This window comes from Hakea prostrata, chromosome 8, assembly GCF_041222555.1.
Source record: "Hakea prostrata isolate BN-2017 chromosome 8, UWA_Hpros_2, whole genome shotgun sequence".
NCBI classification, from domain to species: Eukaryota; Viridiplantae; Streptophyta; class Magnoliopsida; order Proteales; family Proteaceae; genus Hakea; species Hakea prostrata.
This window is the reverse complement of record NC_142607.1, coordinates 2,128,154-2,146,368: the sequence shown is the minus strand read 5'-3', so window position 1 is coordinate 2,146,368 and position 18,215 is coordinate 2,128,154. Positions and strand designations below refer to the sequence as shown.

Here is an 18,215-nt window from a genome sequence, read left to right as displayed (position 1 = left end):
CAGCCAGCGAAACCCCGAAATCCGGCGAAGTTCCGTTCCTTGATTATTTCTTATTAAACAGGATATGGATGTGTTACCAATCAATAAAATTGACACAGGAGATGCAGAAAATGGACACATCGATCAATTCCAATCTATTTGAACTAGTATTTACTATCTATAACTAATTTCACCCCCAAAAAAACAGAGAAAAGGAATGATCTACCGATTCCCACTTCTCCAACCATGAAACCAACATAGATCTCAGAGAGAGATAACACCGGATTCAGGAACATTGCAAGGAAATAGCCAAAGCTTAGCTGATCTTGTCATCGCGGGGATTCCATCCCCTTCTCTTCAACATGTAAAGCTCAGATTTTGAAAATGCAAAATCAAGGTACGCAGCAACCTCCATGCAGCAAAAATGAGAAGTAAGAAACGCCATGGAACAACTCCTTTGCCGTCCGAATAGCCTCTTTATTCCTATATTCTTCTATCAATCCCTTTCCAGGTGGGGTGACATGAATGAAGCCATTAATGCAAAACTCTGAAATAAAAGGGACAACTGTGACGACAGGAACTTCATCCAGCCCTCCTGAAAGATTTAAGTGACAGCAACAGCTGCCGCTCAGGAGAGGAAAAACTCCACCCGGGGAAGGGTATGATAAAATAAGGACATCCAGATCCTAGTTCTTTCCAATCCCATTCAACTCCAAGACATCCATCATGATTGATAGGGGTTAACCAACCAACCAACCGATTTTTGATTCCTAAGCCACAAGGAAAAGAGCCAATGAAAATGTCACTTAAATCAGCATCCAGATACTTTTTGAAAGGTATCTACCAAGTAACATAGCTTCAACCACATTTTATTTTCCCCTCATTATTTGCTCTTTATAAACATAGCTACACCCAAATTTATGCCGTCAAGTAAACCGATGAAAAGAAGATACAGCACAACCTCAAGAAGGCCAGAATAGAAGCCATGATGCAACCGTTCTTCAGTATCGACGTCCACCTGCAGTTGAGAGGAGGACGCGACTTGGTTTTTTACCTTTTTTTCCAGGCCCATTCATTTTTGGTACTTCCATGTTCTCAGCAGATTTCACTGCAGATATTACATTGGCAAATGATTGTGTAACTGCACTCCTTTGACCTGCAGCAAATACCAAAACTTTCTATCAGAATTAGTTACACGAAGAACAGGAAAAACATCGAATTATGTAATTGTTTTGAGAAGACATGAACTACCAGTACCAGGACCCAAAAACGAATCTGTGAAAATACAATGTGACAAACAAATGCAGATCCAATTGCTAGCAGGGATTCACCATAACCAATGATCTGTTAAAGGCATTACCAGTTAGTCCAGAAGCATTCTCCGTCATTGATGTGTTACTCATCGGTTCCTCCACTTTCAAGGAAGGGGAATCATATCCAGCAGCAAAACCCAGCCTTGTTACATCTGAAAACAGTTTCCTCTCACCACCAACTGGGGGACTTGTCGCCGCAGATGAACTCCCCAAAGCTTCAGACGAAAGAACATACAAATCAGAAAAGGAACTTCACTATGTCAACAAATTGTTAAATTCCCATCTTACTGAAATTAAGTGAAAATCTTGCATGATTGTAAAGCAGCAAGAGAATTAGCAGGTTTTCAGAGTCTTTTAAGTCTTGTACAGCACTAGTTACATTTTGGTCCTTCTAAGTCCGAATGGACAGTCCAAAAATCATTTGTTTGAAAGCATAATATTAAAATGCCTAAATATGAGGTCATATCATTGGATTTCTTCAGGACGTAGGAATTCCCCCCATCAAACAGTTAGCATCACTCAACAGGGATTTAAACCAGACGAAATTTTCTACATTTCAAGAGCAGCAAGCTCTGCTTTCAGAAGCGAGCCAGAGTAGCACCCTAGCCTGACAGACCTGCAGTCCGATATCCCCAAGGCAGGGCCAATCTGCCCCCCTTTCTCCTTTCCAGTCAACACCCATATTACCCCCCCCCCCCAAAAAAAAAAAAAAAAAAAAAAAAAAAATTTGTGCAGCCTATAGAATCACTCCTCCAAAACCTGTACACTTCACTGAAATTTTCCAGTTTTGTAACACATTATAATTCTGGGAATTTCTCTTTTTTTATTGGGACTGTGGCTTCACTTCTATATATTACTATCCTAATTGATTTCGTACTGGTAGTTGGTTTAGGTTTGGATCGATTATTGACATTATGTAATTTGATCCCCAATCAAATGGAATATTGAACCCTTGTGAACTACTTTTATGATACTTGTTATTTGAATGTCATGCCCCCAATCTCCTTGACTAACTGTAGATCAATTATACATGAAATCTGATTTCAATCTCCTCAAACTCTTACCATGCTTGCACATTTTAGATTGTTGATTGTTGGATAATATTCTGCCGTAGATATTTTTGCTATCAGTGTGCAATTCCCCATCCCCATACCTGTCCTAGTGTCCTAACCAGCCAGTGATCCTTCCAGTCCCCTTGTAGGATACTGTAGTTCCTATTGTTGCCCTACATCAAAATCGTTTGAGGTGTTACAATCATCCTAAAAGAAGGCTCTCACCGCATGGAGGAGTAACTTCATCCAGATTGAAGGAACTAAAAAGCAAGAGGCAGATCTAAAATAATGGGCTAGGCCTTCCAGTATGGCCTCAAATAGAGCTGAATAGAAGGCCAGGATCCATGTCGTCAACCCTATCAGTTGGGATAGGGGGTTTATTGCTTTTGCTATTCCCCTTTTTTTCTGGGAGTAATAAATGTCAAAAGTATCTACATAATTGACCTTAAATTTGTATTTGAATTATTTTTTCATTTTCAGGCTTTCAATCCCCCTAAGTGTTGGATATGAGCCCGCATCATCATATATTTGTATGCACTCAGCTTCCATATTTAAATAAAGCTAGACTGCTCTCCAACTTGACCACCCCCTGGAACAGCAAAGCCATTGGATAAGCAGTCGCAATATGGCTTTGTTGAGTTTAGTTCTCCACAATCTCCCTCCCCCCTTTTTTAATTTCTATTATTGGAAGAAGAAAAAAAAAAAAAAATAGAAGAACACAGTAAAATCTTTCACTAAAAACCAGACAACCTGATAGAGAGCTGGAATGATCAAAATAACTAGAGTCGCACTTATCATAGGAGCTCAACAAACTTTAATATGAGCAGAAGTAATACCTTCAAAGTCATCCATGGAGAAACTAGTGTCACAATAAGAGAATGCAACTGGCATGGACACATCCTGTATTGCAGCAGCTTTAGCTTTGACTCTCTCTTCACGTTCCTGCAGAAAAGAACAACCTCTTGATACAAAAGTTCTCTAAAGACTTAAACTATTAGAGCAGCATGAAGCTTGGCATCCATTTTGCGCACATCATGTATCAATTAAAGAGAGGCCAATTTACCAGCCAACCAAGATGCAGCTAAGAGTAGTCCAATTGGGTCGAATTTGCCCAAGAAGATTTTATTTTTAACCATGGCTAACCTGTATAGGCCTTCTGGTTCTTATTAATGTAACGGGCCTAATAAAAAAGCCCATAAAATGCCAGTATTGTCGGTGAACAAGACCAGTAGTTGAATGGTATAAGATTTAGATTAGCGTTAATAGCTAGATAGAATTCTGTTGTGAGTTTATTAAACTTTTGAGTCTTTTGGAGTGTGAATAGGAGTCCTTTTGTACGTATGATTAGGATTTTCGGCAGTCGATACATCTGGATTCATCCCCCAACATTTAGACATGATTTCGATGAAGAATATAAGTTTTTCCCCCCTAAAACTTTTAGTGCTGTTGAGCAATAAGAGACTAATATCCAAACCTCATTTCCTCTTCTCTTCTCCTCATCCCAAGAATATCTTCAACCATTCAAGCCGCTTTTCAAGAAGATCTTCAACAACAGTAAATTGAATCAATTCTTCTCTTCTAATCCTCTAAACCATAAACTCGTCTTCACTTCTTCTCTTCTCCTCCTCCCAAGAATAGTTCAACCATTCAAAAGCTGCTGTTCAAGATGATATTCACCAACAGTAAAACAAATCAATTCTCCCTCTCATCACATCATACTACTATTATAAAAACACAAACTCCTGAATGATGGTTACATTTTTTATTCCTATAATACCCCAATCACTTGCCAAAAGGATATGATTAATTGCGTCTAAAATTCTAATTCTGTATTCTCGTTATTTTCTATTCTAATTATTTATTAATATTAACTGCAATTAATCCTCTCCACTAAAACCCAAATTAAGTACTTCTTGATATTCATGCATAGATCCTAATGGTCTCAATTCCAGTTAGAATTAAATCTATTAAACCCCCCCCCCAAAAAAAAAAAAAAAAAAACCAACTATGGCACTCCCAATAAATCCAATCGTTTATTTATAGAAAGGAGAAATGGGGGAAAAAGTCATTTGAAACTTAGTAATAGTTGTAATTAATCCACTCCACTAAAACCCAAATTAAATGCTTCTTGATATTCATGCTTAGAACCCAACCGTCTCAATTACCATTAGAACTAGATGTACTAAAATAAACCCAATCAAAAAGAAGGGGGGGGGATATATATAGACACACACACGAAAACACCACTACCAAATAAAACTAAGTCATTAACCCCCTCCCCTCCAAAAAAAAAAAAAAGGGTCATGCATCTGCCCCAAAGAGATGCTGAGGGGTAGACACTATAAATTTCATCACCTCATTTGTGGATAACACCAAGTGATCAACACAACTATAATTATTTACAAACCCAACAAATATTCACATGCAAATGCATGTGCTACGTTACTAGTAATCCTCTAAACCATAAACTCAAGCTTTTCCTATCTGCAAGAACCAACCACAAACCCTAAAACCTACACAGAACAAGCCAACCATCAGCATACTATCCTATCACCCTCACAGGTCTAGAAGAACTCAATCCAAGATGCATTCAATTATGACTACTAGAAACCTAGATTCCTTCATCTTCTTCTTTCCTAAAACTCCGAAACCAAATGCTAGTAGGATGTTGCTTCAATTCCAGCATTATTCCACCATCAAAACATTATCAAAGATTCACAAGACATAACCCTACCATCGAACCCCTGTTTCTATAAAACCCTAACGCTAGCTTTGATCAACTGAACTTAGCAGTTCATAGCAGATCCCTAGTACTAGCTTCTAATTTGGTCCCGCTTCCAATCTAGAACTACATTCAATGAACTATTCACTTAGGCTGCGTTTGTTTGTAAAGGTGGGGTGGGAAAAAAAAACATGTGGGTCCCATGTGTAGTGGGGTGAGGGAGAAGAAAAGGAAAGGAAAGGGTTTTGTGGAAAAGTGATAGGGGTGGGTCCCACTTTTTACTTTTCCCAACTTTCCAACAAAGTCCCACCAAATATGTGGGGTTTTAAAATGGCATGGGGTGGGAAAGTTGGGCTGCCACATCAGCAGACAATATTCCTTGATTCAAGGAAACTTGTCTCCCACTTTCCCACCCCAAGCACCAAACAATCTACCATTTTGGGATTTAAAGGAAAAGTAAGAAATCTACACTTTTTTCAAGAATTTTCCCACCCCACCTTTATTCCAGCAAACAAACGTAGCCTTAAGATACAAGAAGGCTTCCTTGTAGTTAACAGGTTAGGAGTCCCTAGAAATTAAAACTTTACCTTCACACCTACCCCAAGAGTGACTTTAGTTAGGCCTACCCCAGGTTACTGGAATGAGTTCAGCTTTTGATTGGCAAACTGTGTTCACTGAAGACCAAAGGGGGTAAAAAGGAGTTACTGCTAACATGGAGGGTACCATGCAACACTGATCACGTGAATAGTAATATGGGGCCTGATATAGACTGCTGGCTTGGAGGAGTTGATATTTTGTGTTTTTCTTATTATTAGACATCGACTCAGTTTCCTGCTTGAGTCGTAATCCTAATCATGGTGGGAGATCTCACGAGATATCTCGGTTTTTTCATAAACCGAGACGAGATCAAGGGCGAGATCTGCGAGATGGGATATCTCGCCATATCTCGCTATATCTCGCCATATCTCGCCCCAAATCTCGCCATATCTCACTGGAACTCTCAATTTTTACCAAATTTTTTGTAGATTTCAGCCAAAGTTTCACTTGCAACTACTCTTAGCACATCTACAACATCAAAGAAAGTTCAATCATCCTTTACTTGTCTTATGAACTTATGCATTAATGACTTATATAAAACTTCTAACGGTTTTATACTTTTATCATTCTATTCTCGAAAGTTAAGATTGTAATACTCATATGAATGTTATCTTGATGACATTTAAGTTATTTGATGTATTTGATACACATGATTTTCATTTATATAACTTAAGGTTTTATATTACATGCTATATAACCTTGCATTCTCTAATCCTACAGCATTAATGGTTTTATATTATATGTTATATAACCTTGGATTCTTTAATCCTACAGCATTTCGGTTTCACAATATGGGTAGACTTAGAAATCATACTTAGGGCTGTTTTCTCACAAATCCAAGGCCACTAGTGTGTTCAAAAGGCATCAAATAGGCTAAATACCAAGTTTTAGCCTAACTGAGACCCTAAAACCCACCGAGATGGGCTACCGAGTTGACGCCCAAAAAATGGCATATCTCGACCGAGATCTCGCCGAGATGGTCGAGATCTCAGTTTTTCATGGTAGCGAGATCTCACTCGAGAGCGAGATCTCCCACCATGATCCTAATCGGGAGTCTTGGTTAGAGTCTGATTCTATTTTATAGGTTTAATCAATTAGTTTCTTATGTAGATTAAGATTCAGTTGCTTTTGTAATTACATTATTATAACCAAGTATGCAGCTGAAGAGAATAGATACTGAGATTGTGGAAAAAAGTGTTAATGATGAAGCTGTGAGATGCGGTATCAGCGAGATACCTTCATTGAGAAGCCCTGCAAGCGAGGGTGATGGGCTGAGATAGCAGATCCCCCCCCCCCCTTTTTCATCTTCTATGTCCCTTTTTTTCTTCTTTCCTATCTCTTGATGCACTTGTTTCATATGCAACCAGAAAATAGCAACGACAAAGGAGTCTCAATTATTCAGTTTTGTTATTTTCTTGTATTGATCCTTTGCACTCAGTCTTACTGGCTGGTTCGAGGTCGACTCCTGCATTAGTCACTGTTTGATCTTATGCAAAGTGTGACTTTGATGAAAGTCCTGCACATTCATAGCCTACTCATCATTCCTTTTACTTTCTTACAAATTTCTTAACATCATCCCCTGCCCCAGTCCAACGGAGTCTTGACCTTCCTCTGTCCATTCAACCAGTTCTGTTCACTGCAGAGATCAGATCAGGCTTAGTGATAAGCCTCAACCCCCAACTGATCCAATTGCCTTTCTTTTTCCACACCCTCAAATCCTGCCCCAGCCCAACAGAGTCTTAACCTTCCTCCACCCATTCAAGCAGTTCTGTTCACTGCAGAGATCAGGTCAGGCTTGGTGATAAACCTCAACCCCCCAACTGATCCAATTGCCATTCTCTGTCCTTGTTTTATCCTTTCTTTTTCCATACCCTCAAATCTAAGCTCCGCCGGGAAAATTCTTCATCACAGACCAGCAGAATAAAAATAGGAGAAACTAAGCTCCGGGAAACCTAAAATTCTGATACATAATGCTCCTTTTTATGGTCTGATATTCAGGAATCCAGCTCTGACATGAGGGCGTTCTTTTCTTTTGCTTTGGAAAACTAACAAAACATTTATTATAGAAAACGTATTTTCGTTTACAAATAATATTGGTTTGGAAAGAAAGACATGAACAATGTAGGAAAAGAATGTGATGCAGCACAATAAACTTTCCTCTGAAGACAATAATAGGGATACTAAAGGTAGAGAGGACAGGACCAAGGATGAGTGGTACTAGGAGAACCATGACAGGCATTATACAGTGACCAAACTGCATAAATGGTAGATTTAAAAAGAACAAAATTTCTTAAAAAGGTGGGAGGAATTACTACCTTCTTGGCTAGCCTCTTCCGTTGATTATCACGCTTCCTGATTTCATCTTTAAAAGGAGATAAGGCATCTGGGGGCAACATCTCACTTAGATCAATTTCACAAAGCTGCATAGGTCCATAATGTTAAAGGTAAGTATCAAGAATAGTGACTTTATCCACTTGAAATAAAAGCAACTAACAAAAAAAAAGTACCTGAAAGGAAGTTGTTAAGGAAAAATGACTCAAGTAACGGTAGCGTCTTCTCATGGCCTCTGACTGAGTCACTGTCTCCAACTGCAAAATCTTTCCACTAATTCTGCAATTAACTGAATAGGGTGAGGGGAAAAAGGTGCGAGGGGAGGAAGAAAGCGCACACATGCACAGAGTCACACCCAAAGTCGCTATGAAAAGCTTCAAACAACCCCCACCCCAAAAACACACTTTTTTCAAAAGAAAAAACTCAGGGAAAGGAAGTAAAGCCTGCATATAATCCTTTGGTGTAACAGCCATACTATCTACCCAAGAAAAAAGGGGCCATATCAACAAAAAGGTGCAAATTCTCTTTCTTATTTAAGCAATAATCAAAATCTCAACAAAATGTTCAAATGAAAAAAAATGCAATATTTCAACAAAATTTGGTCTAAAAAAAAATGCACTGTTCAGTCGAATTTCAGCACACACCTCAGGATGGCCATTTTTGCTTCATAGAAAAGAATACAATATTTTGGCAAAATCTTGGTATCTAGGAAATTTTGGTCTGGCCAAAATGGCCTTCTGCAACAAGATTTAATACTACGGCAATACTGCATTACATGCATTTAGAAACTAATAAAGGTTCCACACACCTGGTTGGAAGCAGATCATAGCCACCATAATAGTGCAACAAACATTTCAAATTCAGTGGGTGAAGAATAAGGTGCTGACCATCGACCACCTGGAGTGAGAACATGAATACAGCATCAGTTACTGGACCTTGACAAAGTCTCACCATTTAATGAGCACCAAGTAATAAATGCTTAAAATCCAGATGGAGAAATTTACAAAAACAAAAGGTCAAGCATGGAACAGGGATTGTAGGCCATCACTAATTCAGAACTAGCTAACAAGAATTTAAGACTAGAAGTTAGACAGAAAACTTGAAAACCTACTTAATAGTAAGAAGCAAGGTTCAAGATGGGGCATTTATCAACTTCTTGAAATCGTCAAGGATCTATCCAATTGGATGTAAAATGTAATCATAAAATGTTCTACCTAGACCACACCAATTGCATAACAGAAACACGATAGGAAGTACTTGAAAAGCAAAATGAGATACTTCCTGTATTAGATAGTACTTAAAAAGTAAGGTATAATATTTTTAAAAAATACTTTAGTCAAAAAAACTCATTACTAGATTAAGTAGTTTTTGAGTTAGACACCAAAATAGTCGACATTCAGCTGAAAATATTCCACTTCTTTGAAAAATTATAAATTACTTCACACTTTACACTTAACCAAACAGCCTAAAGCCTCCCAATCTCATAGACTCTCACCTGATGTACACCCTATGGGACCACCAAAGTGGAATATGTATGACAATTGACGGATGAAATATTTTACAAAAAAATCGTTGATACCCAGGAATACCCACAAAATTATTTTGAGTTCAAATAAAAAGATGAATTCGATAATAGACTAATAGCCAGCTCTTTGTTCCCAAGAGCAGCAAATCTCAAGCTTCATACTTCAAACTCAAAGTCACATGCATCTCAAAATTGAGTTAATCACAATAACCTGGTAGAAAGTGTAGGAATCCTTCTCCTTTACATCCCTGGATCCATATGAATGACTTCTTGAATAATTGCTCTCCTCAAATGATGAAGACAACTCCTTCTCATGACCTTCAGATGATTCAGATGTACCAGAAGTTTGAATTAAATCATCATCTCCATCCAAGTTCTCAGAATCCAAACTGCTCGGCCATTTTGATTCGTTCTTGATATCAACAACAGGCATTACAGATACAGGTCCACATGCTTCAGAATGAGTAGGAGAACCAACATTCGCAGTCAAAAATCCATGAGATTCTGTCTTGTCATATGTACAGGCAATGGAATGAGAATTAGCAGTAACACATTTTTTTAATGGTGTGCTGCAAGAAGCCTTGCGAACGCTCCAAAGCTTCTTTCTTTGCTCCAACTGATCCATTGCTGCACAAACATATGGGAGTTTCTCTAAATCATCAACCAGACCTGACTCTGCTCTTGCTAACCAACCATCTAGCTCTGATTTTGCTTCTCTGACTGACAGATCCATATCTGATGTCAAAGTGAACTTCGAAAAAGAATCACATAGTTCATCATTACATAAGGTGGGGTCCTCCTTACCTAATTGATTTTTCTGCAATGGGATCAATGAATCCTTTGGTCTTGTTAGGAGCACAAAGTCCACACAATCACCATGATGATATTGCTTCACATTATCAATATATATAGTATACAAGTCTTTTGAAGATACCATCATAAAACATAGGGGACATTTTTTCCAACAGTCTCCTTTATGATCCTCCTCACCCATCATCAAGTACCTCAAAATACATGGGAAACAGAATATATGTCCACATGAGGTTATTTGAGGGCAGAGAGGACCTTCCAAGCAAATTGGACATTGCACGGCAAATGGAGTTAAGAACCTTACACACACAACATCCTCCCAGTCTAACATTTTATCTGGATCCATCAAATCAAGGGCAGGGCTTCCAGTATCTAACACAACGAATTTGAAGTTAGCCTGAATAAATAGATCTTTATTATAAGGCTTTATCTTCTGCTGTCTTCTTGGAGGAGGATTTCTTGATTGAGGACGAGAAATAGGGTCATAATGAAAATTTAATAAGTGGTTAGCATTCACCATCTGGTTTTTCCTTACTGCTGAATGTGTAGTGCTGCTTTGAAAACCAACAGATTCATTACTCTGCTGACTGTGGTCAACAAAGTGAGCTCCAGGCAGTTGGCCATTGGGCTGATAAGTTCCACGTTGATGACCTTTCAACTGGGATGATTTCCCCCGACCAACTGACCTACTGCAGGAAGAGGGGCCTACACCATGGTTCTGGTGAGCCAAGTTTCTTCGACCATCTGGAGTTCTAAATTGAGTCACCTGGAAGGGAAACAACATTTCATTACAAAATCATTATAAGGAAGTGAAGAACCGTTTCCAAGTCAAACTCATAAAAGACAACAGATAAAGGAAATGAAGAGACTGACAAATAAAAAATAAATGAAATTTATTAAACAGATATGATCTCCACCATAAAAAGCAATGATTTACAGTCAGCTGTCAAAAACGGTGCTTCGATTTTTGTCTGTGCAGGCCCTTTTTTGACACCTGTCATTGATTTAAACCAACAGCTCATGGACTACGTAATAATCTTTAAGTTTATGAAAATTACAATTACCCACCTTACTGAAACTAAATTCCCAAAAAATCCAAAAATTGGGGATACACCACGAAACCAGATTGAAGAACTAAACCCGAGCCCCTGAACTTGCTTTCCTCTGTTTTAAATCTGAACCCAATTGACCAACCCTGGACCCATGCCTGTGCCACTGCTGAAGGAAGAGATAATTGGGTCTGAAACAGATGATAAGGATTCCACCACGACTTCTGAGAAAGTTAAAATGAAGGAAGAGGTAAATGAAGTTCAGAGGCTATTGAAGGAGCTGATGCAATTCGAAACATACATGAAATTCTACCAGATTCCATCTTCCTCATATCCTCGTATCTATCAATTTGTGTCTTTGTCCCTCCCTCTCATCCTTCCTTTTGTTTATACAAACAAACATTCAGAAGGAAGCAAGAAAAAAAGGAACAGATCAATAGATATTCACAGAGGATTCACTCGATTGGAACACTTGAAGGGTGGGTGGTTGCTGAGTTTTTCTGAAATAGATTGGGCTGAAACACACAGATGAGGTGCAAGAAACATCCCAAGCACACACGGACACTAGGTGTTTGCTCTTATTGCCTCACAGAGAAGCTCCCCAAGTTTTCTTCAAAAAATAATAGCAGTACTAGTGCTATGGATGGGGAGGAGCAGTCAGTAGCAGCGAATAGAATCACCGATGAGGAAACTGAGGGCATCAGAGAAGACGGAATATATTGATTGGGTGGCCACCTACCGGAGACAATGACAGCAATAACAGAGGCTAGGGCAAGGGTTTAGAACAACAAAATCTCAATTTTCAGTGTATGGGAGAATACTGGCCTCGTTTTGTGAATTTGGGATTTTATGGGTTTCTAAAGAAAAAGACAGTTTTCTAGGGGAGTGTAATTGTAGTTTGAGAAACATTTGAAACTTAAAAAGATAGAAAAACAAAATCTCATTTTACAAGTTGTTAGATTTTTTTAAATTATACATGTGGCAAACTTGGCGCCTGCACAAGAGATATCCACACTGGTGCGAACAAAATCCACTTCCATGTAGATTCACCGGAAGAATATATGGAGTATGGAGACATAAATGAAATGAAATTCAAAGTTCAAACTTCAGCTAGACAATTCAGGGAAAAAAGAAAAAATACTTCAGATATAATGTATTTACCTTCTTGGAAGATTCACCAGAAGCTGGTTTAGCTTCAGCCACTGGACCTGCAAAACCATGATAGCATTAAAGAAAAGTTAATCCCTAGACCAATTCAAGGAATAACTAAGAAATCAGAAAATGTAGGATATTAAGATTGGAGAAGGTCGGTTCAAATACAAAAGGTATTCATTTATCTAAAGCCCCTTTCAAGACTTCTCAGATCAACCATGCTAAGACTTTTGCATAATTCAATCAAGGTGTTGCCTAACTCCTCGAGTTCTTTAGCTTGCTGACAGTAAAGAACCAAAGTTTTTTATAGTTACTATATGAAAAAGGGGAATCGGTTCTCGGTATGGAGTGTTGAAGTTTATTCAAAATCTACGAGATACCAACACGAAGATACTAATGGAAAGAGAGGGCAATTCGCCTAATTCAGATTACGGAACACGTAAATTCATATTCGATTACGACAGAAACCCTAACCTCCAGCATACTAAAAGTCCAGATGCTTAAACTAATAGGAAACTAGGCGAATTATTTTTACTCCATCGCGTGTTCCCACAAATTAGGAAAGGAAGCCCAATCAAACCAAGTTTCAAACAGTTATAATTCACAAATCGAAAGCGAAACAAGAATACATAACCAGTGAAAGGAAAGAGGAGAGAGAAAAACACCTGAGGATTCAAAGCCCTCACCAGAGACCTTGGTAGGTCGATGGGATTTAGATTCGGTGCGGACGAGCTGCACGGATCCAAGACATCGAGTATCGGTTGATTCTGTGAGATTTGGAGGCACAGGGAAAGATGAGAGTCCATGATCGAGAGTATGTTCTTGAGAGAAAGCTTGAGACGAATTTGCTGCGGATCTATTAGCGCAGATGGGCGAGATGGACATGAAAGTATGCAAAGAAACGGGGGAGTGTATGGTGGTGTTCAGCCACAGCTTCGCAGAAAATGCCTTTCAAAGTCTCGAGAGGAAAAACGGCACCGCTTTTATTATACGGCATCATCGAGCTAAAGATACTCCAAGAGAGAAAACCAACTAACAAAAGAGTTCCATTAGATTCGAAAATCGGACTGCCATAACTACCCCACCGAAAATGACTATTAACTATAGTTATTGGTGCGCGAAAGTCACGAATCGGATAATAAATGTTGGTAACTTGGTATCAGAGGCTCACAGCAGTAATATAATATCTAGAATCTATGCTTATGAGGGGGAGAAGAAGAAAAAAAAAGAGGCATAAGTATGGAATCATTGATAATAATTCTAAGGCGTTTTTGGGGTTGCCTTTTGTTCTTCCTTTTATTTATCTATGGAAAAAATCAGCACTGACAAAAAACTTTTACTACAAATAAAAAATGATTTGATAATATTTATTATTATAAATTGAAAAATAGTTTATATTATTTTGGAGCCAGCACCAGTCTCCTATGGCTAGTTAGCTCGCTTCAATTGAAGCCTTGGAGACATCAAATTAACATGAAACAATAGATAAATCAGTATTCTTTACGTATGGAAATACTACATATGACATCATTAAGACTTTAACTCACCACCTCTTTATTAAGAAATGTTAGTTTTACAAATTGAATAACCTTAAATTCATCTATTTCTTATTTTACTTTTTTCCAGATATGTCAAAACAAAAGCCATTAGAAATGGACATCCCATATTGTCTTTAAATAGCATTTATGTTAAATGATTAATGTTACAATTGTGAAGACCTATACCTTACATAGAATTGTTAAGCCCCTACCAAAAAAACATCATATTGAATTAAATGTTGCTCAAATTGTACCTAGGCAAGAAAAAGCTTCAATCTCCATTAGAATTGTTTTTTGGGTAAGAATTTGCTATCAAAACTTCAAAAGTTAAAAGTGCATTGTTTTGCACAATACAAATTTTTCTAGAAAATCTCTTAAACAGAAACTGCAACACCAATGACCACTTTCCTCCCCCTTCCTGGCCGTCTTTTTCTTCTCTTTCCTCTGCTTTTCCTTCTCCCAAAAGTCACACCAAGTGCGGTAACAATTGAGAGTTACTCATCGACAAAAGCTCTAGGCAGGCATCAATGGAGGTTTGAGAGAGAGAGAGAGTGAGAACTTATTTTCGATTTCTTTTGGTAAATATTCTCTGAAGGAGGTTTGACTCACCCACCATTAAAAAAATAATAAGGGGAGGTAAACGCTAAAGGAGGTGTCATGAGGGAGTAGATACAGACAATAGAAAGGTCAACGATTGTAAATTAGCAATGATATTGCCTTTTTTTCTCCTGTAGAAGCATGGACATTGTTAAGATTTGGCAACGTCTGTACACATAAGAAACACCTTTCTCTAAATGATAACCAGATTGACTAAAACAAACAGACTTCATATCGTTTACACAACTCCGAAAAAAAGAAGAAGAAAAAAAAGGCATTCATATTTCTACAACACTGTTGTTCATGCTACGAAGATTCGCAGGCTGCTTCATGACCAAATTAGAATCCACTGAGTTGGAAGATTGGGAAGGTTTAAGCAATGAGCATGAAACAGGTCAACTTTCTTCCGGGAACAAAAGTGAACAGACATTACTTCAATGATACAACACCGGGCATGGGTGGGAACGCGGACTCGTGCTTCCTGGAATTGGAAGAAATCAACAAAAATATTTCTAAGCCTATCAGGAATCTCCCTCATGGAGGAAAATATAATCAAACGTGATGATGAAGGTGCGGATTTCCATAGGACCCAGCTCCACCACTAGCTTTGCAGGATCAACAAGCTTTCCCCTACTGGCCTCATGATCATCCGTTGGGGTATCTTCAGCTCTCCAAACTAGTCTTTTCTTCTCCATTTCTGCTCTTTCTTGATTGGCAGATAAGTTCACTTCCACTAATTTACTGATCTGTAAGTAAATGAAACGTCAAATCACTATAGTCAAATGAATACTCAGCTTTTTGTAACAAAGATGGCAATATAGCTTATAGGCAGCCTCATTCAATGCTTTTACCTTCATTTTAGCGAACAGCTTTTTGAGATCCACGCTTGCCATCGTTGCAAGATCCTTGTCCTCTCCAATCTAGCAGATCCCCAATAAAAGAATTTATTAATGATTTAGGTAGTCACTGAAACCAGATTTGCAAAGTTAAAACCGAAATCCATTGCTTATCCATCAGAGCTGCTTGAACGGTGGAATCCAAGGTCAGCCAGTCTGGATGGATATAATTAAGAAGAGAAAAGACAGAATATACACACCCAGGAGCCAACAACCAAACAAACAAGAAAAAGCAGCAGCAAAGCCCAATGAGTAAAAGGTTGATAGGGGAGTCCCTACGAGACAACTTTGGATCTGTTTCTTGGAACTTCCTTCAAGGAGTAGCGGGAACAGAGGTAAGTTTGGAGGAGACACCAAAGAGATAGCACTCAAGGCTGACCTTAGTCTGTCTTCTGAAGTACTCTTCCATCCAAAGATGAGAGACAAGAAGCACAGAAGGCGAGCTTTCCAACTGAGCAATATAGGGTCTTCCCTCCAGAAGTCATGTCAAAGCCACTATTGAGGGAGAGAGGGGTCATCTTCTGCCTGGCCGGTACATGCTCTGAACACTTATCCAGACAAAGGAAGTGACTGGACAAGAGATGAATTGGTGGTCAGCGAGTCTTTGTGGAATAGCAACAAGTTGGCAAGGCAACCGTGCATTCAGTAGGGTAAGCAACACTATGGTGACACCACCAAGGCAGAAGGCACCCGCCTAGGCTCCCACGGCATCCAAGGTAAGCATGTACGCCTAGGTGCTGCCATGGCGTCGCCTACACAATGCTTTGATAACTCTGCTACGTGGTATTTCAGCACAGGCAGCAAGGGAGATGCCTGAAAGTGTTGGTGGGGGGAGGACAGCCTAAGCCGGGAGACAGTTGGAGAGGATTCCTTAGAGGTAAAGCTGTGGTGATCGATGTGCTCTTTGAACCAGCCTGCTTTGTACCAAGGCCAAGGGACGAGTACAGATGGGGTCCCTGTCAAGAGGGCCATTACAAAACCCAAGAAGTCCAGATGCTGTCTTCCTTGGTAAGAAACTTCCACACCGTTGAGAGAGCTAGCTAGATTGACATATTTGATTCTCCAAAGGACAAGGTCCCCTTCAGATTTGGAATGGCAAAGGTATGACAATCTTGGGATGAAGAAATTGAGCTGATCCACTCCTTTCAAGGCACACATAATGGACTCTCCTGCCCTAATGGCGGTCTTGGGAAGCCGCAAACCGCAGACCCGCATATGCAGAAGAATTAGATCACTGATCTTTTCTGAAGGAGGTCAATCTCAGCCTAGCAGGAATATGTGGGGTCCGAGGTATCTAACAGGTAAGGTGCCTAGGGAAAAACCAATGAAGCTAGTAAGGAAGGATGTGGTGGTGGTGGGGACCCAAGAAAAGAAAATATAGGAGTTCAGGAGGTTAATCCCAGCCAGATACTTCTTGATATCCCAGCCAGATACTTCTTGATATCATGTTCAAATCCTCAAGCAGATATCTGAGTGTCTTGCTGAGTAGTAAATGTCACTAGTCATACTAAACTGATTGATTTGACAATGTTTTTTAGCTCACTAAGCATGACAAATCTACAGAGGCATTAAACTGATGAGCCATACTCTGAAATTATGAAAGAGAGTAACTGCAATTTGTTAGACAATTAACCACAATTATGGAGAACCAATTTGGCTTGTGCCGGAAAGATCTACAATAGAAGGCATTTACCCTACTAGGAGACTTATGGAAATGTATAGAGAGTGTAGGAAAGACCATCATATGGTATTTACTGGCCTAGAAAAAGCTTATAAAGTTCCTATAGTGTTAATTTGGCAAGTACTAGAGAAAATAAGGTTGCAAGTAAATATGTGGGCGTACTTAAGGTTATGTATGATGGTTTAGTGACAATTGTAAGGTGTTGGGAGTATGATTGAGGTTTCCTAATTGGAGTAGACTCCTTTTTTAGTTATATATTTTGTTTTCTTATATTCTTTCTATTAGTTTCATATTTTGTGTTAGACTAGGTTTCCTAATATCTAGGATTGGTTTTTCAATTCTATTTGTTTTGTATTTCCTTATCCTATTCAGAATACAGTTTATTCATATTGTAACTATAAATACTCCATTGGGGCCTATGAATAAAAAACACCTTTTGAATAATAATTCCAACATAAGGATAATGAGAGGACAAAGTAATGAATTCTCAATTACAGTTGAGCTACATCAAGGATCATATTTAAGCCCATTTGTTTGCTCTTATGATGGATGAATTAACCAAAAGGCATTCAAGATGAGGTTCCTTGTTGTATGCTTTTTGCTAATGATATTGTGTTGATAGATGAGATTCAAGTAGGGATTACTACCAGGTTAGAATTATTAAGAGCAGCCTTGAAATCAAAGGCTTTAAACTAAGTAGAACGAAGATAGAATATCTAGTTTATAACTGTGGTCATCATTGGGTGGACGATGAAGTGGTGAAACTTGATGATAAGGAGATTCTCAAAGCGATTATTTTAGGTACATTGGTTCAATTATTAATAAAAAATGTGATATAAAAGATGATGTTTTCCAAAGAATTAAAATAGGGAGGATGAAGTGGAGAGGGGGTGTCCTGGGTCTTGTATGATTGACATATTCCTTTAAAGCTCAAAGGAAAATTCTATAGGACCGTTGTTCGACTACCTATGAT

The 18,215-nt window shown here is 38.7% G+C and overlaps 2 protein-coding genes across 3 annotated transcripts in view; both read right to left on the bottom strand.

Annotated features, from left to right (window-relative positions):
- Positions 1 to 709: 709 nt before the first annotated feature.
- On the bottom strand, positions 710 to 13,545 carry LOC149006208 (RING/U-box superfamily protein). The gene is made up of 9 exons (XM_089164930.1): positions 13,196 to 13,545; positions 12,540 to 12,586; positions 9,731 to 11,095; positions 8,803 to 8,891; positions 8,171 to 8,273; positions 7,979 to 8,083; positions 3,181 to 3,286; positions 1,340 to 1,507; positions 710 to 1,135 (listed from the first exon to the last, which is right to left on the bottom strand). The coding sequence occupies exons 1-9, from the start codon at positions 13,413 to 13,415 to the stop codon at positions 981 to 983; spliced, it is 2,358 nt and encodes a 785-aa protein (XP_089021056.1). The 5' UTR covers positions 13,416 to 13,545; the 3' UTR covers positions 710 to 980.
- A 1,212-nt stretch (positions 13,546 to 14,757) lies between these two features.
- The window catches only part of LOC149006207 (putative alpha-mannosidase At5g13980), a 55,751-nt gene continuing 52,293 nt past the window's right edge, over positions 14,758 to 18,215 (bottom strand). The window contains exons 27-28 of one of the 2 annotated variants that reach the window (XM_089164908.1): positions 15,517 to 15,585; positions 14,758 to 15,411 (exon numbers count right to left, since the gene is read on the bottom strand). In XM_089164908.1, the coding sequence (XP_089021034.1) occupies positions 15,187 to 15,411; positions 15,517 to 15,585 (294 nt within the window). In that variant the 3' untranslated portion in view covers positions 14,758 to 15,186. The remainder of the gene's footprint in view (positions 15,412 to 15,516; positions 15,586 to 18,215) is intronic. The other variant, XM_089164907.1, reaches the window with a different exon arrangement.